The sequence below is a fragment of the Euprymna scolopes genome, chromosome 45, assembly GCF_053919585.1.
Source record: "Euprymna scolopes isolate OS-2025 chromosome 45, ASM5391958v1, whole genome shotgun sequence".
In the NCBI taxonomy this organism is placed as follows: domain Eukaryota; kingdom Metazoa; phylum Mollusca; class Cephalopoda; order Sepiida; family Sepiolidae; genus Euprymna; species Euprymna scolopes.
This window is the reverse complement of record NC_136526.1, coordinates 3,184,828-3,209,469: the sequence shown is the minus strand read 5'-3', so window position 1 is coordinate 3,209,469 and position 24,642 is coordinate 3,184,828. Positions and strand designations below refer to the sequence as shown.

At 33.3% G+C, this 24,642-nt stretch overlaps 1 protein-coding gene across 2 annotated transcripts in view; it reads left to right on the top strand.

The window, feature by feature from the left end:
• Positions 1-24,642, top strand: part of LOC145269132 (neuropeptide prohormone-4-like) — a 422,569-nt gene that overhangs the window by 370,164 nt on the left and 27,763 nt on the right. For both annotated transcript variants that reach the window (XM_080124736.1, XM_080124737.1), the window contains exon 4: positions 20,465-20,578. In XM_080124736.1, coding sequence (XP_079980862.1) covers positions 20,465-20,578 — 114 coding nt within the window. The remainder of the gene's footprint in view (positions 1-20,464; positions 20,579-24,642) is intronic.

The window sequence follows — 24,642 nt, the reverse complement described above, 5'->3', positions numbered from 1 at the left end:
ATACTGTCACTTAGATATACGATAAAAGTGTCACCTTAAAGAAAACAACACTACGGCTTTATTTTAAAACTTTTATTGAAAAAAATAATTTAGGGTAACTTGATTATGTAGTAGAGCTGATATTTATTCAATGTAGCCGCCTTCAGCCCTAGTCACCACTTCGATACGGGTCCAGAACTGGGAGCATGCCTTTTTCCACAAGCCTCGATGAAAACTCGATGAATACTCGGCAAATAGCGGCGATTATGCTGGCTCTTCCATCACAGTATTTTTAATGCAGGCGAAACCATTACATAGAAGAAGTACTGCCAACAAATGGATGAAATGCATCAGTAACTTCGACAACAACACTCAGCGTTAGTCAACAGAAAAGGCCCAATTGTTCTCCACAACAATGCCCGACCGTATGTTGCTAAACAGACCCTGCAGAAGTTGAACGACTTGGGCTACGAAACTCTGCCTCATCCGCCATATTCTCCAGACTTCTCGCCTACCGACTGCCATTTTTTCTAACATCTCGACAACTTTCTTCGTAGAAATGCTTCGAAAACCTAAGCGATATCAAAAATGCCTTCAGCTAATTCATCTCCACCAGAACGCAAGATTTTTACGTTACTGGCATAAATATGTTTTGATTTTGCTTCTGCTTATACCAATACATAAATTTGTGTCTCGACCGAGAAATTTTTATATGAATTTAAAAGTTAAAAACTGCAATCATAAATTGATAAATTATCATCTATATATATATATATATATATATATATATATATATATATATATATATATATATATATATATATATATATATATATATATAAAAGCAAAATGTGTGTATATGTATGTATGTATGTTCGCTTTTTGTGTATGTCTGCAAAAGGCTTTTTTCGCCGTGATTCTCGGTCGGCTTGCTCATTCTTAAAATTTTTATATCGCGTCTAAATCATAATGACTACGACTTTACAACGGGAGTCGCGTGTGTATTGAATTTGCTCGACTTTTACGAGCTTGCTGCGTCATGAACAGCGAATGATCTGGCTTGCAGCGTAAAACTAGGTCAGATATCGCGCTACTTCCTCGCACCTTTTTATTTTGCTTTATAAACCTTCACATAACGCCCTTATCAGTTCCTCTCCCCTCGTGGCCGAGATAGTTAGATGTCTGGCTTTTTCTCCCCCCCCTTTCGTTTCCATCTTCATGTCAAGGCTTCAGGATTCAATCCCACCATTCTACTAAAACTTTCTTTTTTAACACGCACCTCCAAACACCCGGGCAACGCCGAGTACCCCCCGCTAGTTGTTTATAAAATAAAGGGAAAAAATCTGTTTAAATGCAAGTAGGTATGTATTTCTGTATATCTCGCAGAAAACTTTCGGCATAGGCAACGAATTTTCACAGTAAGGGTATCATTTAGAAGCACGGCACTTTGGACGAAAAATATCGAAAAATTGACCTCAACTGAGCACTTTTCCTACACTTGTTGTTATTATTATTATTATTGTTGTTGTTATTATTATTATTATTATTATATTGTTGTTGTTATTGTTGTTGTTGTTGTTGTTGATATTATTATTATTATTATTATTACTATTATTATTATTATTATTATTATTATTATTATTATTATTATTATTATTATTATTATTACTATTATTATTATTATTATTATTATTATTACTATTATTATTATTATTATTATTATTATTATTATTTATTATTATTATTATTATTATTATTATTATTATTATTATTATTACTATTATTATTATTATTATTATTATTATTATTATTACTATTATTATTATTATTATTATTATTATTATTATTATTATTATTATTATTATTATTATTATTTAATCACTCAAAGTTTTCACACAAGCCATCATCAAATTATCTCCCAAAACAAGAAATGTAAAAAGAATCGGAATCTGTATCCATTCCGAGACCGGGAATAGAGGAGATGGCTTTCTTTTGAATTCGGTTTCTAGGGAATATTAAATTCTCAAGCGGTCCCTCAGTCTGATATATGTTTTGATCCACGCAGTTGTGTATGTTTTTCCTGTTTTGTTTTTTTATGTTATTGTTGCTTATTTTAGTTTTTGTGCTTTTTGTTATGTTTGTTTTTTTTTTCAGTAAGGTTTCGCGTTCCTCCTACATAACGCAACTCCCAGTATTTTACAATAGTCACCCATCTTGTATTGACCAAGTCTAATATGGCTTAACTTCGTTTATCTAACTAAAATCATGTGTCAACGTAGTTACGTCGTTTCAAAAAAAAAAAAAAAAAAGAAAAAGAAATACTCGTAACTATTTATTGAAAAACACCAAGGTGTTATAATAGTAGGAATTTGGAGTGACTTGTTGTCTCTAGATCCCCAGGAAAACCCTGATAGACTTCATTAGCTATAAATCTTTGAATAAATCACGGGTGTGAAGAATTCAAGGAAGAATGGTAATCAAAAAATCGTTCGTTCATGACAATTTAACCAAACACACATGCGTAAAAAACGTTTGTTCTTGAATTAGTTTAAATATACAAAACGACCTAATCACGCTCACGCGGTTATAGACGAGTCGGTATAGTAGCAGCGTCGTTATCTTAAGGTTGCACGTTCGAGCCTAGACATCAGATATTTTTTTTTCGATTTTTATTTTTTTTTACGTTGTTTTTTTTTCGTCACGTTTGCTGTTTTTTTTTTGTTTTTTGGTTTTCCGATTTTTTAAAAGAAGTTTTAATATCGTTCGCTTATTTTTTTTATTTTGCATCACGTTCGCTGTTTTTTTAATAATATCTAAACAGGGTTATTACCTTCGCTTATTCATTATTTTCCATTCTGTTTTGATTTACCCCCCACACACACACATACACACCTCCAATCACTCGGGCAACGCCAAGTACCCCCGCTAATCGCTTATAAAACAACAATGTCGTCCACCGCTTTTACCACAACATCGTTAAAGGTTTAATGAATAGCTAATAAGCGCCGACATTTAATTTTCTATCTCCGTGTCATTTGAATTATTATGTTTTTAATTCAAATCATTTAAATTGATAGACTGTCTGGCATTTAATTATGACTTTTGCAAGACTAATATTAAAAATCATTCGAATATAAATTTTAAGAATAATTAATTATCGAGTTGATTGATATGACAAAATTTAGAAACAGTGCCAATTCAGACATACGATTATCTAAATAATTATTTTTTCTGACGTCCGGTGTCACAAAAAAAAACACCAACGCATCATCGGAAACATTAATTAATGAGAAACGAATTACTTCCCTTTATAGTCGTTCTTTATCCATTGAAAATCATTAAAAACATTTCCTCCCTTAAAATTCTCAAAACGAAACAAAAAAATATTGAAGAGACGCATTTGACGAAAGTCAGCTCCCGTTTTTTTTTGCTGTCACTGTTGTTTTTTTCTTTTTCCTCTTCTTTTTAATATCTCATTTTGTCTTCTTTTGCAGCTATTGTTTCTTCTTCTTCTTCTTCTTCTTGTTGCTGTTGTTGTTGTTGTTATTATTATTATTATTATTATTATTATTATTATTATTATTATTATTATTATTATTATTGGACTCCGACTATATTGGGAGGTGTGTAAGAGGGTTGGGGTGAAGTGTGCTGGAAAATGGTTTGAGGAGGTTCCTGATGAAGTGAGAACAAGTGGGGATGGCAAGGTAAAGGTATGGTGGGACAAAAGTGTCATAACGACCAAGCAATTGGAACATAATCGTCCGGATTTGTTCGTCATTGACAAGGTCTCAAAAAACTGGCAGATTGTAGACTTCTCAGTGCCCTGGAACAGGAATGTGTGAGAGAAGGAGAATGAGAAGTGGAGCAATTATGCTCTATTGGCCTTGGAGATAAGGCGTATACACGGGGTTAAAACACAAATAATCCCGGTCGTAGTTGGTACACTAGGAGTAGTATCAAGTCGTCTGGAAGGCCAATTGAAAAAACTACAAATCCCCGATGTTTTAGGTTGCCTTTAAACCTCTGCAATTATAGGTACCACCAACATCCTTAGGAAAACCCTTGATCGTTGAAGCTCCTGGTTTGAAGCCGGGATTAAGGGAAATCCTCTGGAAATGAATCCCATCCCTTTCCAGAGAGACGTTCATAAACGAAATAAGAATTATTATTATTATTATTATTATTATTATTATTATTATTATTATTATTATTATTATTATTATTATTATTATTATTATTGGCTCACATGGAGCTTTCACACAAGTCAACAAACGATCTGATTGGAAACCTGTGGTGTTCTCTGGAAGCTGAGTGGCAACAAGTCTCCTTCGATAGCATTTGCAAATGAATTTACATCATCGCAACAACCGCTTACCATTGATTTCTCTCTGGTAGTAGCCATTGGTTTATACTGGAATTTGATTGGCACTCAGCCTCCCCAAGGTTCCAGTTCTCTTTGCGCTTGTCCAGCCGAGGTCTGGTTGGCGCTCGCTCCTTGGTCTTTCAGTCCTTATTGACCCTTCTCGGCCCTTTGGTGTCTTTTTTTGGGGGGGGATCGGTGATGAAACAATGAAACAATGATGAAACATGATGGGGGGTGCAGAACTTGTAAATATGCAGCTTCGGTGTTCTTCATTCCCTGTAACGCTTATTCGTTATATTGTCTTGTATTATTCTCTGCATTCCGGGGTTTTCCTTAATATTTCAGTCGTTTTCGTTATCATTAGTCGTTGTACTTTGGCAGTTATTCCTCTGATTCCAATTTCTGACATTCTTTTTTCGAAGTTTTTCGTGATTGTTCCTAGTGCTCCTACTATTATCGGTACTATTTTGATTTTCTTCATCATCCAAATCCCTTTTAACTCTCTGGCTAGCTCTGTGTATTTGCTTCGTTTCTCCTTTTCTTTCATACTCACCCTGTGGTCAGCTGGGACTGAAAAGTCTACGATTTGACAGGATTTTTCTTTCTTGTTAATTATTACGATATCTGGTCTTCTTGCTTGGATGGGTTTGTCCGTCTGTATGCCCATGTCCCATAGGATTTTATGGTTCTTTTTTTTTTTTTTTTTTTTTTTTTTTTTTTTTTTTTTTTTGAGTGCTGTTACGGGTTTATGCTTGTACCATTTGTCTGTACGCTCAAAATGGAGTCGTTTGCACAATTCCCAGTGTACCACCCTCCCCACTTGGTCATGCCTATTTTTGTATTCATTTTGGGCCAATTTTTGCAGTTATTCCTCTGATTCCAATTTCTGCCATTCTTTTTTCGAAGACCTAGTACACTGACAAAAAAAGCTTAAACAGTTATATAAATAAAAATAAAAAGGTTATGTAAATGTTTTTAAAAAGACACGTAATCACGTGAGCAGGATTTTTCCTTCTTTTGACACGATAACAAGTAACGTTCTTATTTTTTAATGTTTATCTATTTATCTATTTTCTAAAGAGTGCCACGTGCAAGTGGAGAAGAAAAAAACAGAGTTATGCAAAACTTGTGTCGAGAATTGTCTAAAGTTCCGACTTTTTTTTTGGCTTTCACTTTAATAAGAACGAGAATTTATACTTACGCAAATAGATATGAAAAGTCTTAATTAAAGTCTGTGCAATATTTCCATGGAGTACAGGCGCGAACGCAGACCCCACAATTTTATTATACCATCCCTATTTAAGTTAAAACATACTTATCAAATTATTCTTATGTTCATCTATATCAAAAACACTTGTAAACGTTTTTTTTTTCATTTTCTTCATACTTTGGGGGCCAGGCGCGAACGCAGACCCCCACAATTTTTATGATCCACCGTTCTGCCAGATCAAACATACCCATTCCTGATCCTCGATACATCTTCTATCATTATATGAAATCAGTTTTTTTAAAATAGTGAACCATATAGGAGCCTATTCGTGACTAGACACACACACACACACACACACACACAGACGTCCAGCTTTATATTATAGAAGATATAAATGAGATCTAGTTTGATTGTAGCATTGTGTAGATATATATATATATATATATATAGCATTGTGTAGCATTGTGTAGATATATATATATACATATAAATGAGATCTAGTTTGATTGTAGCATTGTGTAGATATATATATATATATATATATATATATAGCATTGTGTAGCATTGTGTAGATATATATATATAGCATTGTGTAGCATTGTGTAGATATATATATATATATATATATAGCATTGTGTAGCATTGTGTAGATATATATATATATAAATGAGATCTAGTTTGATTGTAGCATTGTGTAGATATATATATATATATAGCATTGTGTAGCATTGTGTAGATATATATATATATAGCATTGTGTAGCATTGTGTAGATATATATATATATAGCATTGTGTAGCATTGTGTAGATATATATATATAGCATTGTGTTGCATTGTGTATATATATATATATATATATATATATATAAAAATGAGATCTAGTTTGGTTGTAGCATTGTGTAGATATATATATATATATATATATATATAGCATTGTGTAGCATTGTGTAGATATATATATATATATATATATATAGCATTGTGTAGCATTGTGTAGATAGATATATATATATACAGCATTGTGTAGATATATATATATATAGCATTGTGTAGCATTGTGTAGATATATATATATATATATATATATATATATATATATATATATATATATATAAATGAGATCTAGTTTGGTTGTAGCATTGTGTAGATATATATATATATATTGCATTGTGTAGCCTTGTGTATATATATATATATATATATATATATATTAATGAGATCTAGTTTGGTTGTAGCATTGTGTTGTAAAGGTATGTAGAAGAGATTTAGTAGGCTATCACAATGCCAGGAATACTCGGTGTTGATGAAAATAGACGAAAACAAATGACAGGTTACAGATAGATTTATTGAATTGTGTGATCTGTTGTATGTGACGAAATCCATTATATTTCGGGGAAAAATCCCTTTTTCAAATGGTGGATGAATTGAGGAGTATCGGAGCAAACGTAAGGAGCGTTTTTTGAGTGTTTAGAATTATTGCTCTTAATAACAAAAGGTGTTGTGTATTAAAAAAAAAATCTAATTGTTTTTTTAATTAAATTCGTTGTACTTTATTTTTATTCATTTTATTTTAATGTAGTTTTAAAATTTCCAACTGCCGTAGAATTTCCATGTGTCGTCATCATCATCATCATCATCATCATCATCATCATCATCATCCATATATCAATGCAGTGGCTACCAATGTGTGTGTGTGTGCACCTGCCTGTGTATGCGTGTGTGGATGTGAGAGTATAGATGCCCGCTGCCTGCTGTCCACATGGTGTGGGAGAGCGTGCAGCTGTGTATATATGTCGACCTATGTGCTCACGAGTATTGGTATCTGCATGCGCGCACGCGCTTGAGCGTATGCGTGGGTTGCTAGTATGCCTGAACCAATATACGCATAGAAGCCCGTATAATCGCCTCCTTGGGGGCAGGGGCGTCGATGTATGTATGTATCTGTGTATGTGCGAATCCATACCTACGCACGCGCACCCAATCTTAGCACCTTAAAGAAAATTTGACGCAAGCGAGAACAACGCAGTTGTCTATGCATGCCGGCGCACATATGCACATATATTTGCACGCCAGGGCGGGCATATATGTGTACCCGTGACCGTTTCTTTTAAGTATATATGTGTGTACGTGCGCAACAAACATAAAAGCTAAAAATAAATAAACCGAATCATACCCCCCCGCCTCCAAACATAAGCGAACACCCAACAGCTCAAGACATACTTACCAAGAAATCACCTCACCAACGAGACGCTAAAAACTTTAAAACTAAAACTCGAATTTTAAAGTAACCCCCTCCTCCCACCCCCACACATTCCCCTTCTCCTCATGTATTCCTATGCCCTCAGCCACACCAGAAATGAACTTCCCAGACCCTCCCCCACAAGTTCCTTAAACACCAAAACTAAAACATTATCGACATACCAAGCGCCCCCACCTTCCCTCCTTGTTCCCTTCCTCTCTTTCTCTTCCGCTCTCCTCGCAAATCCCCCTGACCTCATTCACTCTTCCACTCTTTCATCCCAAAATAGCGAACATTTCTATAAAAGTCTGAGGATGCTACAGACGGCAAAAAAAACGGCCGTGTAGCCGAAACAATAATGTAACTTAACAGAAAGATACGGTAATAAAAAATAAAAAGTATATATATATATATATATACTTTTTATATATATATATATATATATATATATATATATATATATATATATATATATATATATATATATACATATATATAAGTTTTTGTTTCGTTTTTGCTTCAAGCTAATACACCCAAGTCATATGGATATATATTTTTAAAAATTTTTTAAACACTACTTTATATCTACGAAATCTGCAAGAATTAGAATATCATATTTAAACGTACTTTACGACCAGGTTACGCCGGGCTATTATTATTATTATTATTGTTATTATTATTATTGTTGTTGTTATTATTATTATTGTTGTTATTATTATTATTATTATTATTATTGTTATTATTATTGTTATTATTATTATTATTGTTATTATTGTTGTTATTATTATCATTATTATTGTTATTATTATTATTATTGTTATTATTATTGTTGTTATTATTATTATTATCATTGTTGTTGTTGATGTTATTATTATTATTATTATTATTATTATTATATCTATATATATCTACATGCATATTTTTTTATAATTTTCTACCTATTTAACCCATGTGTCCTCTATAGTATCAGACCTGACCGAATGGATATATATTTTTTTTATTTTTGTAATCACAACTTTATATATACGAAATCTGCAAGAATTAAAATATCATATTTAAGCGTACTTTACGACCACGTTACGCCGGGCTACGGCGGGCGTCCCTGCTAGCTTAAATAAATACTTTTGCAATTTTAACAAAAAAATGCAATAATATCAGAGCGTCTCCATTTACGCTTGGTTAATTGTAAGCATAGACTAATTCATACCATCCAAAAAATTCCAACAAAAACCTAACAGCCAGCCATGATTCTCTCCAGAATGTGCTGCTGCCATAGCGCACAGAAATCACTTTTTCCATAGCTACAAACGTAATAGATTCACTGAGACTAAAGCTGCTTTCAGGAACGCCAGCAACTGCTGTAAAAGAGTAATAAAAAAAATGCTAGAGAGCTATATGTTCAGTCCGTTAAATCCAAAGTAGCTGATCAGCGGCTTGGTTCCCACCAGTTTTGGCAAATAACAAATAGGATCCTGAACAGAAGCGTGCGTTCTATCCCAACCATTATCAATGGACCAGAAGTCATCTCGTCAACATCAGACAAGGCCAAACTATTTGCCAAGAACTTTGTAGCTAATTCTACCCTATGCAATGAAGGCCATCAACTCCCCGTATTTCCTCCTATGCAACATACAAGTATCTGTGCATGAGGTCGCCAAGCTAATCAAGAACCTAGATTCCAGTAAAGCAACGGCATTCAAATTATAGTGCTGAAAAAGCCTCAACCAGAACTAGCCCCCATATTTACAAAACTCTTTAAGCGTTGCCTTAAGGAGAAGTGCTTCCCAACACCCTTGAAAACCTCATCAATACCCTGTATTTAAGAATTCAGGTGATAAGTCCTCTCCCTCTCAGTACAGACCAATAGGCCTCCTATGTGTCATGAGTAAGTTGCTGGAATCCATATTAAATAGAGAAGTAGTAAACCACCTCAGCAGAAATAACCTTTTTAGTGACACACAATATGATTTCCGTTCTGCAAGATCTACCGCAGATGTGCTAACGGTTATATCTCATATGATTAGCGAATCTCTCGACAAAGGCTTCCTTTCTAGGGCAATTGCTCTTGACATATCAAAGGTCTTCGAGAAGGTATGGCATAAAGGCCTACTTCACAAGATTTCCAGCTACAGTATAACTGAAAATGTTTTCTCAATCATTAAATCATTTCTCTCTGATAGGCTCATGAGAGTAATGGTTGATGGACAAAAATCAGAGGCCCGCAGTATTAATGCTGGAGTCCCTCAGGGGTCCATCCTGGTTCTAACTCTCTTCCTGATCTACATCAATGACCTCCCAAAACACATACTTAAATCATTTGTTGACATCTATGCTGATAACACGACCATCTACGGCAACACATCGAAGACCGTAAACGACAAAGTTCTCTCTGATTCTCACTCCTCTGATCTCGAGTGCGTGGTACAGTGGGGAAAGGGGTGGCTGGTTACCTTTAATACATCTAAAACCAAGCTTCTATATTTACATCATCAACGCTCTGATCCCCATTTGGCACCAATTGGAAATGATGGTTCTGGTCTAGGGGAGGCCGTATGTTTAGACAAGCTTCTGGGTTTGACCTTTACTCCTTATCTGAAATGGAACACATCTGTTGCCAAGGTCACTGGAAAAATGGTAGTATCCTTCTACCGCTCCAGAAGATATCTCACTGCTGATGTAATTCTCTATCTATATAAAAGACACGTACGTCCAAGGATGGTTCTCTATTTATATAAAGGCAAGTACGTCCAAGGATGGAGTACTGCTGCCACATCTGGGCAGGAGCTGCTAAAAACAGCCTACTCTGCCTTGACAGAGTACAAAATAGACTCCGTAGTTTAGTGGGGATGCCCTTTTCTCTTCCCTGTAACCTCTCTCCCACAGAAGAGCCTATCTTTGGTTTATCGTTATTTCCATGGCAGGTGCTCGTCTGAATCATCAATCTCTGGTCCTCCCCAGCCAATCTTTCAGGATAAACACCTGTCTAGCCAAAACCACTGTCAGTAATTTCCCCCACCTCTTTATCTGTGCCTAAATCAAAACGTAGATTCCATGAACAAAGCTTCTTTCTTAGAAATGCACGCCTGTGGAACTCTTTACCGCTTGCCTGTTTCCCTTCTGACTTCAACATGGATGTCTTGAAGTCCAACATAAACAAATTCCTGACGAACCGCCCCCTTAACAATGACACTTTATCAAAGCTCCAATACTAATGAACACTGCAACACTATCCCATTGATTATTATACACAAAATAACCCTTATCCCGAGTTGCTTCTGGGCCTTGATATGTGGTGACTTCCACGTAAAAAAATCTACAGAATACCAACATTATTATATTACATATGAATGAGTCCTCTGTGGAATTTCCACAGATCCCGCTAGTTATTGTTATTATTATTGTTATTATTATTATTATTATTATTATTGTTGTTGTTTCGTTAAAATATATATTTTATATATACTAATCTCTGTGTTAATTTTTAATCGACCCATTATTATTAGTTATCATATATATATATATATATATATATATATATATATATATATATATATATATATATATATATATAATTTGATATCTACGTATTTATCTGCTGTGAGCTGTTCGTAAACTGTCTATTTATCTCATTCCAACATCTTTAATCTAGATATCCCTTATTTCATAGATCTATATTCTATCATAATCTACATTCTTGAACGTCATCGCAGGTGCGCCGCTGTTTTGCGAATTTTCCTTTGCTGGCAATCAACTCAGGTGTGCAATTTTACCATCGAAACTCGCGATACGCTCTTTCCTTACGGTGAAACTATTAAGCGCGAACAAACATGGCCGCCAACTAATTAATTAACGCTCCCTGGCTGTGTGCACAACAACGTTCCCGTCTTTCCTATATTAAACTAGCAGGGTGATCCAGTGTTGTACGGGATTGAATGATTCCGTTCTTGATACAATATTTACTATTTTGTTCCGGAGAAACTATTAAGCGCAAACAAACATGGCCGCCAACTAATTAATTAACGCTCCCTGGCTGTGTGCACAACAACGTTCCCGTCTTGTCTATATTAAACTAGCAGGGTGATCCAGTGTTGTACGGGATTGAATGATTCCGTTCTTAATACAATATTTACTATTTTGTTCCGAGGAAATTATGAAGCAGAAAAAAACATGGCCGCCAACTAATTAATTAACGCTCGTGGCTGTGTGCACACCAACGTTCGTGCGTTGAGCAAACACATATACCTTCGTTCAAATGTTTGAAGACCAATTAATTAACGCTCCTTGAATTTGCTAAAAAAATTGATTGAAATTAGTTGTTATTTTTTTTTCATTTTATATATATTGTGTTTAAAAAATTTTCAACTGCCGTGGAATTTCTTCGGCTTGTGCTCGTGTTTGTAGAACGGTGTCTCTATCGGGAAGCTATACGAACGATACACGCTCAAATATGTAGAAAATTGCGCATGTTTTATGGTTATAGTCGTATTTTTCCATGTTAGTCTCATTTATTTGCATATGCTATTCTCTGCCTATATAAAGGCCAGGTACGGCCAATGATGTGGACACATCTGGGCAGGAGCTACTAGAAGCAGATTATCCTGCCTTTACAGAGTTCAAAATAGTCTTCGTAGCTTAGTGGGGATGCCCTTTTCTCTTCCCTGCACCTTCTTTCCCACAGAAGAGACTTTGCGAGCCTGTATTTGCTTTACTGTTATTTTCATACCAAGTGCTCGTCTGAGATTCAATCTTTGGTCACTCCTCGCCGAACTTTCACGAAAAACACTCGTCTAGCTGAGATGGAAATAGAAAAAAATCATTAAATGTAGAAATCCAAACACGTTATAATAATTTACCAGTTAAATAATCGTTTTTGTTAATATATTAGCAAAGAATGCAAAGGAAATAGGATTAGAAATAAACCAAGAGAAAACAGAATGTATGTCTACAGCTACATCACAGTTTAACCAAAACATTGAGACATTCCGATAAAAAAAACTATCTAAGAACATTACCAGACACATAGTGTATATTCGTGTGAAATTGCATAAAAAATCAGCACAGACGTTTTGAAGTCCGTAGGGAACTAACACACACTCAAAGAAGTAGAGATCACAGGCTTTTATTAAATCTAACCTCGAATTTAGGCATTTATTCCGTAGACATCAAATAGGCCGTCAAGCAATGAGATATGCTTTCAGCGATTCTGTCTTGTGTTACATTAGCTGCTGTTATGCTTAAGACAGAAGAGACTCGCCAAGGCGGTTTTTCTATGGGTGGACAAATCCTCTCCAACCTCTTCTACGCTGATGACGTCGCTCTTGTTAATGAATGAATGAATGAATTACGTATAAAATATCGTCTACTGAAATAATATTTTTTTAGTATAAACACAAATGGATGGAAAAATATATTATAAATACTTACCGTTGCCAAGACCCGGATAAAAGAGAATATAAATGATATTACTTATTAATAAAAACGGTTTTTAACAAAATAAAAAAAGATCAAGTTATTTTGTTAATATATTAGCAAAGAAGGCAAAGAAAATAGAATTAGAAATAGACCTAGAGAAAACAGAATGTTTGTCTACAGCTAAATCACAGTTTAACCTAAACATGAAGATATTCCGATAAAAAAAAACTATCTAAGAACATTACCAAACACATAGCGTATATTCGTGTGAAATTGCATAAAAAATCAGCACAGCCGTTTTGGAGTCCGTAGGGAACTAACTCACACAAACACACGCTCAAAGAAGTAGAGATCACAGACTTTTATAAAATCTGACCTCGAATATAGTCGTTCCGTAAACATCAAAAAGGCTGTCAAGCAAGGAAATAAGGAACTAAACCTAGAGAAAACAGAATGTATGTCTACAGCTAAATCGCAGTTTAACCTAAACATGACTATTCACAGTAAAACTATCAAACAGGTCAACCAATTCATTTATTTAGGGCATAAACTGATGTTCTCCAATGATCACGACACGATATTGAAAAACCTAATCGCGCTAGGTTGCACGGATTTCCAAAAACACAACACCATTCCAAAATTAAAAAAACGGTGCCGATAAATATTAAAGTAAAAGTTTATTTAATTTATGTCCTCTTAGTAGTTTTATATGCTTTGATTGTATCACATGGACTAAACAACTAGCCAAAAAAAAACACATAAAATATTAAAACTACTTCCCTACCCCCTCTATTTGATAAAATCAAAAGTAAAACCACTTAAAACACAGCAATATTGGTCATGAATGCACACATAAACTTCAAATTTTTGTTAATGCATTAGCAAAGAATGCAAAGGAGATAGGATTAGAAATAAACCCAGAGAAAACAGAATGTATGTCTACAGCTAAATCACAGTTCAAACTAAACATGACTAATCACAGTTAACTCATCAAACAGGTCACCCAATTCATTTATTTACGACATAAACCGTGGCCTTTTAAGACGGTCTTGCATAAACTGACTTTTTCCCCCGTAATCACGAGACAACATGGAAACACAGAATCGGGCTAAGTTGGACGGTTTTCCAAAAACGCAGCAGCATTATAAAATCAAAAAAGGGGGCCGATAAATGTTAAAGTAAAAGTTTATTTAATTTATGTCCTTCCAGTAGTTTTATATGCTTTGATTGTATCACATGGACTAAACAACTAAGCAATCGCATTGAGGTGTTTCAAAATCGCATAATGTGTTTCTTTATGAACATGGCCTGATTGAAAAAAAAATCAAAACAAAATATCCACTCTCCATCAAACTAATTCCCTACCCCCTCTATTTGATAAAATCAAAAGTAAAACCTTTAAACTTTTAGGCCATGTCAAACGATCAACCACTGGCATGTCAAAGTTATGATTTGATGGTATGTTAGAAGGCAAAAGAGGCAGAGGCAGACCAAGGAGAAGATGAAGAGAAAATGTTTTTCATTCGACATCTTTCAACAGTTGGGCGTCCATCAACCAACTTGCCCTGAATCGGAAGGAATGGCGAAAAATAAGTCGTGTGGGTTCGCAATCTGCACCAAACGGAAAATGTGATTCATGAAATACCACATAAATGATTATGAAGGGTCAAAGAGGATGGAAAGACCAAGAAAGGAGACCACTAAACAGGGCTCCACTAGAAGAGTGTGGATAGTTCTGGAACCTTGAGAAGGTTTATTACCACCAAAATCTCAGAGACAACCAATGGTCATTGCCAAGAAGAAATCAATGATAAGCGGCTGTTGCGATAACATAAAATCATTTGCAATGAGTATTGAAAGAGGAGGAGACTACTGGAAATCGGAGGAGACTTGTTGTCACTCGCACAATAGAGAATATCACCTGTATGAGTACAAATAAACGTTAATTCATCTGCAAAGGTGAAGAGTACTGGAAATCTAGGGAGACTTCTTGTCACTCAGACTCCAAAGAACACCAGTCTCTTCTGTGAGAAAAAGGTTGCAGGGAAGAGAAAAGGGAATCCCCACTAAGCTGTTTCAAGCATCTCCTGCTGAGATGTGGCATCATTGGCTGTACCTGGCTTTTATATAGGTAGAGAGTTGCATCAGGGGTGAGATATCTACTGGAGCGGCAGAAGGATCCCACCATTTTTCCAGCGACTTTGGCAATGGATCCTCTATTTGATAAAATCAAAAGTAAAACCTTTAAACTTTTTGATCATGTCAAACAATCAACCACTTACCTGTCAAAGTTATACTTTGATGGTATATTATGACTCTGAATTAGCACTCCAGAACTAGAACCCACCCTCACCCCGGGATCGTTAAGAGCTCCGGTATATATGGACGGTTGTTCAGTCCATTCAGAAAGTGATACCCCACAACTCCCCCCACTTGGTGGGGGGGTGCAGATCAGAAAGGGTTCTGTGCACTTTCTCTTTCTGTCGAAGCGTCTTGGTTCTGGCATAATTTGTGGCGGTCCTATGTCAAAAACGTCACATACTGTCTCGATTGTCTCTACACCTTCCCGTGGTGGTTCTGCTTGATCCTCGGGGGAAGGGGGGCGTTTTCCGACAACAGTATATTAAAAGGCAAATGATGCAGAGGAAAGCCAAGGAGAAGGTGAAGAAGAAAATTTTTTTGATGGGACATTTCTCAACAGTTGGGCGTCTATCAATCAACTTACCCTTGATTGCAATGAATGGCGAAAAATAAGTCACGTGGGTTAGCAATGCGCACTTGGCGGAAGATGCGACTCATAAAAAATAAGCCTACCAAATCGAGGATTTAGTCGTTATAGCAATTCATAGGGTTATACTGAAAGATGCAGAAATGCTAAACAAATGCCAGATGCTTACTTTCAAAGTAAATAAAGCGTAAAAAAACATTGCATTAAATATTTAATCCACACGCATATATTACTGGAGTCTGGTATGTTTAGCCTTTCTGGTATTTGTCTGGTTTAACTCTGCGTTCGTCATTGCGCGTTCACAACATGGTTAGTCCCGTGGGGTGCCTCTACACCCCAATATTAAAAGGTTTATACTGTTATTATTGCAAGAGACTATTCTGATCATCTTCTGAATCTACAGTATATATATCCGGTACAGTTAGACACAGTCAATCAATCGAGAACCACATCACCCTATATAAAAGCATTTACTATATTAACTGATATATACTTGAAAGTAAAAATAAATGGAAATAGCAATAATAATGTTTTCATGAATTGAAATAACAAGAAAAATGAATGTGTGCTTTCAAATGTAAACACAAAATGTTTCCATAAATTGAAATAACAAGAAAAATGAATGTCTGCTTTCAAATGTAAACACAAAATGTTTCCATGAATTGAAATAACAAGAAAAATGAATGTGTGCTTTCAAATGTAAACGCAAAATGTTTTTATAAATTGAAATAACAAGAAAAATGAATGTGTGCTTTCAAATGTAAACGCAAAATGTTTCCATAAATTGAAATAACAAGAAAAATGAATGTCTGCTTTCAAATGTAAACACAAAATGTTTCCATGAATTGAAATAACAAGAAAAATGAATGTGTGCTTTCAAATGTAAACACAAAATGTTTCCATAAATTGAAATAACAAGAAAAATGAATGTGTACTTTCAAATGTAAACACAAAATGTTTCCATAAATTGAAATAACAAGAAAAATGAATGTGTGCTTTCAAATGTAAACACAAAATGTTTTTATAAATTGAAATAACAAGAAAAATGAATGTGTGCTTTCAAATGTAAACACAAAATGTTTTTATAAATTGAAATAACAAGAAAAATGAATGTGTGCTTTCAAATGTAAACACAAAATGTTTTTATAAATTGAAATAACAAGAAAAATGAATGTGTGCTTTCAAATGTAAACACAAAATGTTTCCATAAATTGAAATAACAAGAAAAATGAATGTATGCTTTCAAATGTAAACACAAAATGTTTTTATAAATTGAAATAACAAGAAAAATGAATGTGTGCTTTCAAATGTAAACACAAAATGTTTTTATAAATTGAAATAACAAGAAAAATGAATGTGTGCTTTCAAATGTAAACACAAAATGTTTTTATAAATTGAAATAACAAGAAAAATGAATGTATGCTTTCAAATGTAAACACAAAATGTTTTTATAAATTGAAATAACAAGAAAAATGAATGTGTGCTTTCAAATGTAAACACAAAATGTTTTTATAAATTGAAATAACAAGAAAAATGAATGTGTGTTTTCAAATGTAAACACAAAATGTTTCCATAAATTGAAATAGCAAGAAATATGAATGTATGCTTTCAAATGTAAACACAAAATGTTTTTATAAATTGAAATAACAAGAAAAATGAATGTGTGCTTTCAAATGTAAACACAAAATGTTTCCATAAATTGAAATAGCAAGAAATATGAATGTATGCTTTCAAATTTAAACGCAAATTATTTTCATAAATTGAAATATAAAGTAAAGTGAATGTCTGCTTACAAATTTTAACAAAAAAAAGGTTGTCAGAAACTAAAATAACAAGAAAAATTAATCCGTGCTTTCAAATGTTAACAAAAAATGTTTTCATGAATTGAAATAACAAAAAATATGAATGTGTGCCTTTAAATATAAACACAAAATGTTTTCATGAATTGAAAAAAACAAAAAATATGAATGTGCATATTAAATGTAAACACAAAATGTTTTCAGAAATTGAAATTACAATATGAATAATAATAATAATAAAAATAATAATGATGATGATAATAATAATAATAATAATGAAAATAATAATGATGAAAATAATAATAATAATAATAATAATAATAATAAAAATAATGATGATAATAATAATAATAATGATGAAAATAATAATAATAATAATAATAATAATAAAAATAATGATGATAATAATAATAATAATAATAATAATGATGAAAATAATAATAATAATAAAAATAATAATAATAATAATAATAATAATAATAATAATAATAAAAATAATAATAATAATAATAATAATAATAATAATAATAATAATAATAATGTTACGTACTGGGTTATATTAAGATGACGTATATATTATTCTTTGGTGTTGACTGTTCGTATTAGGAACAGTCTTAGTGTCTTCATGTGTGTGATCATGTTGTGAGGTGCTAGATATTATATATATTCATTGTGAGTGTTCATATGTTTTAAGATGTTCATGTTTGTAGAGATAGCATATTCGAGACATAAACATGGTACATATAAAGATAAAACCAGTTCTGTATATATATATATGTAATAGACAAGTACATGTTATTACAAGAGCACCAAGCCTGTATATTCAACTAGAAGAGATTTTTGAATATCTTGATAGATAGACCGAGAGATAATGCGTTTGACATTTACGTTGACACTTGTACATTTTTATAAAGACAAAGTTCATATTAATACGATTTCACTTTACCTTTGTTTTGGTGATTATGATTTTCACAAAGTTCCTATGATATAAATGGACAATACCTTTTCTGTTGAATAACAACACGAAGACGCAGATACAAAACCACATGATGATACGTTTATTTCTTCTTCGACCGGTCGGACATGATTTTGTATTTCAGGGATTCAAAGTTGTTACATGGTTATTTCTAAACCCTCCCGCTTCTAGAGGGAGCCGTGACTCTAATGGAGAATCGGTCTGATCTCCTCTGCTTCTCTCATCTGACTGATCTGATTTTCTTCTCTCGTCTCCTCTTACTGATTCTGATTCTGACTTATCTAACTAAATTCATAACTCATGACGTCACTGCATGACCAAGCACGTGCTTTATGAAAACACATGGCACGACATGCCTCCGTGTTTAAGCATGCATTGTTATTCACGTGTTTCTTACAAAGACCCTCGAACCTAATTTTCGTAACCCAATTTACAAATAACATTTTCCATTGTCCGTTTTTAAATTCCTTATTTTAATTTTCATTTTTATATCAGAAACAAAATTCATCATTAGATTCCTGTTTCAATAAACAGATATCTAACTATTTTGTGTGAGCTAAACAATGGCAATTCCACATTCCTTATTTCAATAACATTCTGTATTTATTTTAACTTATGATTAGAATTCTTAATTCCAAATCTAGCTTCGCAAGTTCGAATCCTTGACTATCCTATTTCATATTTACATTTAACTAATTCCTTATTCTTTACTTACATGAAAAGGGGACAGCCCATATAATGTAATAATAATAATAATAATTATTATTATTATTATTATTATTATTATTATTATTATTATTATTATAACCCGTGAATATTGAAACTAAATCACAGGAGCAACAAGTAGGGGTCCAGACAAACTGCTGCAAAGGCAAAGCATGAAACACTACATCGAACCAACAACACTGAAGCCGCATATCTATGTTCTCTAACCCAACCCTACCCCCTATTGCCACATCACTGCCCCGCCCCTCAAAAGAGCGAGACCAAATAACCAAGTAGAGTCAAGAAGGAAGGAAAGACCGATGACCTCAGCCGATTAAGTGCAAAGAGAACTGGGCCCTTGGAGAGGTTTATTGCCACTCAAATCCCAGCAAAGATAAATAGCTGCCGCCAACGAGAAATCAATGGCAAGCAGCTGTTGCGATAATGCAAATTCATTTGCAAACGTTATCGAAAAAGGTGGATAGTATAGGAAGCCTGGGGAGACTTGTTGTCACTCAGCTTCCAGAGAACACCACAGACTGTTTTCAGGAAAAGATCTCGGAATACCTGTGTGAAAGCTCCTTGTGAGCCAATACTACTACTACTACTACTAATAATAATAATAATAATAATAATAATAATAATAATAATAATAATAATAATGACAGCAATATAAATAATAATAATAATAATAATAATAATAATAATAATAATAATAATAATAATAATAATAATAATAATAATAACCTCATCTAATTTTCACTTTGGTGTTAATTGTATGATGTATGAAATAGCGATAATTGAATTGTAAAACGGGGGGGGATATTTTTGCTTTCGTTAAATACATAATAATAATAACAACAACTCCAATAATAATAATAATAATAATAATAATAATAATAATAATAATAATAATATGAATAATGATAATAATAATGATAATAATAATAGTAATAATAATAATAACAACAACAATAATAATAATAATAATAATAATAATAATAATAATAATAATAATAATAACAATTTTTTTTCTCGTGTTTTATCAGCTAAGCGGCCCAGAGTGGAGGAAATTTACCATTATCTCTCAAATGAGGAATCGTGGATTATACCGAAACTCTTCGATGGAATCGACAAGGACGTCGTCGCCGCAGGTTTGGCAAGTAAGTGATTTTATCTGTCCTCTGTGCGTTCTTTTATTGGCAGCCAATAATGAAAATGGCGCAGCGGAATTTGGCATCGGTTTTAGAGGAATCCATTTTTAAATGAACTGCATCACTGGAAATTTCCAAGAGATTCTCCGAAACCTCAGCTTAGAAATAGTTCCATTCACAAATGCTTCGAAATAATTAAGAAGTAACGTGATTCCATGGATTCTGGTTTATGAACTCTTTGATAGAATAAAAAATAATTGGAATTGGATTGATCTCTGATAGGTGACAAGAATTAAAAAAAAATATTGATCATAATATATATATACATATATATATATGTATATATATATATATATATATATATATATATATATATATATATACCACCTAATTAATTAATAGATATAATCTATATATATATGTATATGTATGAATATATATACCACCTAATTAATTGATACATATAATCTATATTTGTACATATAAATCTATATATATATATAAATATATATATATATATATATATATATTTTTACCAGTGGTGAAAAAACCGGACTAGAGTGCTCAATGTGTAGCCAGAGCAGTATATAGGAAATTTATTACTGTGAGTCCAAAATGAATTTACATATTGTTTCACCTAAACCAAAATTAATACATATAATCTCTCTCTCTCTCTCTCTCTATATATATATATATATATATATATATATATATATATATATATATATATATATATATATATCTATATATATATATACAGGGTGAACTATAAAAACGGGCCCCCAGCTCTAATAAGGCCCCGTCTCTTAGTGTTTTGTCCGAATGAAATGAAACTTTGGTCATAACTAGTTTATTAAATTCAAAACATCACGTAAAACACTGAGGTCTTTGGCCATTTTTTTCTCCGTTCTACAGCATATGATCTAGATGGCCTCTTTTATATATATATATATATATATATATATATATATATATATATATATATATGATATATATAAATGTATATATAAATATATGTATATATACCACCTATTTAATTAATATATATAATCTAAATATTTATATATATATGTATGTATATATATATATATATATACCACCTAATTAATTAATACATATAATCTATATATATAAAGTTTTTAAATTTTTTTTCATAATATTATTATTTTGTATTCCTGCACGTCACCAATTAAAAACGAATAAAGAAAAGTTATAAGCTTTTATACTTTTCACATTCTTTTTTATTCACATATATATATATATATATATATATATATATACAAATATATATATACCACCTTATTAATTAATACATATAATCTATATATATATATGTTTATATATATAAATATATACATATAAATATATACATATATATATATATATATATATATATATATATATATATATATATATATATATATATATATACCATCTAATTAATTATTACATATAATCTGTATATTTATTTTTTTGGATTCTTAGATTTTAGTATTGTGATTTTTCGTTTCAGTCTTTTCGGGTATTCTTTATATTATGCATAGGGGATTTTTTAATGTTTTTACTTATTTCTCTCCCCATGTGGGTATGACCAGGCCCAGGATCTGTTCCAAGTGTGGGGAAGATCTCGTTCCCCAGAGGTGAGGGCCCAATTGGAGGCGTATAGATATGGGAGGGGGATGATAGAAGGGATGATAGTTGTCTCAGTCATGAGAGATTTCTCCTCCACTGACTGAGGGGGGAGCGATGTGTTGGAACAGATATTATACTATGGTTCTAGGTGTTTCCTAGTGTTGTTTGTTTCGAGGTTAAGTAGGGTTGGTATTGTTCAGTGTGTTGTATTAGAGATAGGGGTGTTATGTCTGTGTGTGGTTGTATGCGCGTGCGTGTGTGTTTTAATGTCTCGGTTCTGATTTATGTGTAGGTGTGTATATGTATATGGATGTGCATGCGAGTGTGCCTTGCATTCCATGTTTTTGTGTGTTGATATTAGGATATGTTCAGTTCAGGAGTGAATCTGGTGATGAAGTTTTTTCCGGTGTAAGTAAATAAAAATAATTGTCTGTTTGGAAGATTGGCATTTTTTGGAGCTGTTTCCACTGCATGTGTGTACGTGTTTTGAAACATAGAGGTGTCTGTTATCTGCAATTTTGATGTTGCTCTGATGTAAGGCTACTCTATTGCTGAAATTTTCGGTGGCGCCTATGTAGGAGCTGTTGCATGTTGTGCATCTTAGTGCATATACTACATTTCTGGAGGTGCAATTTAGATCCTTTTTTATTTTGAATGTTTGTGCTGGGTTTTTGAATTATTATTATGTCACATACTCCACATCGCGATTTGTTGCATTTTGTAACCCCTTTTGTAGTATGTGGAACGAGTTTTGAGGAAGTTAGGATAGGTTTTAAGTTTTTGGGTTGGCGTTTGCTTTTTATTATTTTTGTTGTTTTAAGTATGTTGTTAAGTTTGTCGTTCTGATTGAGGAGGATAAGGTTTTTTGTTATCTGTGTGAATAATTCTGGGTTGTTTGTGTTGTGTGTAGAGACGTATGCTAAAATTGGTTCTTTGTTGTGTTCTTTTGGGGTTCTTAGTTGATCTATTGGAATATTTTCAGCCAGTTCAATACCTTTCTGTATTAGTGGTAGTGGATATCCGCTTTTCCGCAGTATTATTTGTATATATTCAGTCTAGTCGAACGGAGGTGTCTGTCTGTTATTATGGTGCAGACTCTACGTGCTAGGGAGTAGGGTATTTATTTTTGACAATTTTTAGGATGGTGGCTTTTGAAGTGGAGGTATTGTTGAGTGTCTGTGGGTTTGTGGTAGATGTCTGTGATTATGTTGTGTTTTATTGTTACTAGGATGTCTAGGAAAGGTAGTTCTGTGGGGCTTTGTTTTAGTGTGAAGTTTATTTTTGGGTGTAGATTTTGTAGCAAAGTGTAGAGTTCTTTGAGTGTAAGGGTGGCATATGTCGGTGCCACTTTAGTACCCATTGCTTTTCCTAGTATTTGAATGTAGTTGTCATTATTGAATTGGAAGGAGTTGTTATTGAAGATTATGTCCATGCTATCAATCACGAATTGTTTATTGAATCTGGGGTGTAAAGTCTGTGTATGTTTGTCAATCCAATATGAGATAGGTTATTCAGAATATGAGATATATATATATATACATATATATATACATACATATATATAATTATTTCCACAGCCAAACAACGTCGCAGCCTATATGAGCCACATGAGATGTGTCTAACTGGTGAGCCTAAATGAAGGCGAAACTCGGGTCTTGGACTTCCGATTTGATGGGCTCATCTTGGCTGCAACGTTGTTGTTTCGCTGTGGATATATATATATATATATATATATATATATATATATATATATATATCCGGTTATATATACGGTTATATCTCACAGGATTAGTGAATCTCTTGACAAAGGCTTCCTTTCTAGGGCAATTGCTCTTGACATATCAAAGGCCTTCGACAAGGTATGGCATAAGGGCCTGCTTCACAAGATTTCCAAAACTGGAAATGTTTTCTCAATCATTAAATCATTTCTCTCCGATAGGCTCATAAGAGTAGTGGTCGATGGACAAAAATCAGAGGCCCGCAGTATTAATGCCGGAGTCCCTCAAGGGTCAATCCTGAGCTCAACTCTCTTCCTGATCTACATCAATGATCTCCCTAAACACATACTTAAATCATTCATTGACATCTATGCTGATAACACGACCATCTACGGCAACACATCAAAGGCTGTAAACGACAAAGTTCTCTCTGATTCTCTCTCCTCTGATCTCGAGCGTGTGGTTCAGTGGGGGAAGACGTGGCTGGTTACCTTTAATGCATCTAAAATCAAACTCCTATCTCTACATCACCAACGCTCTGATCCCCATCTGGCATCAATTGAAATGAATGGCTCTCGTCTAGGAGAAGCCCCGTGTTTTGACAAGCTTCTGGATTTGTCCTTTACTCCTGATCTGAAATGGAACACGTACATCAAGTCTGTTGCCAAGGTCGCTGGAAAGATGGTGGGATCCTTCTACCGCTCTAGAAGATATCTCACTACT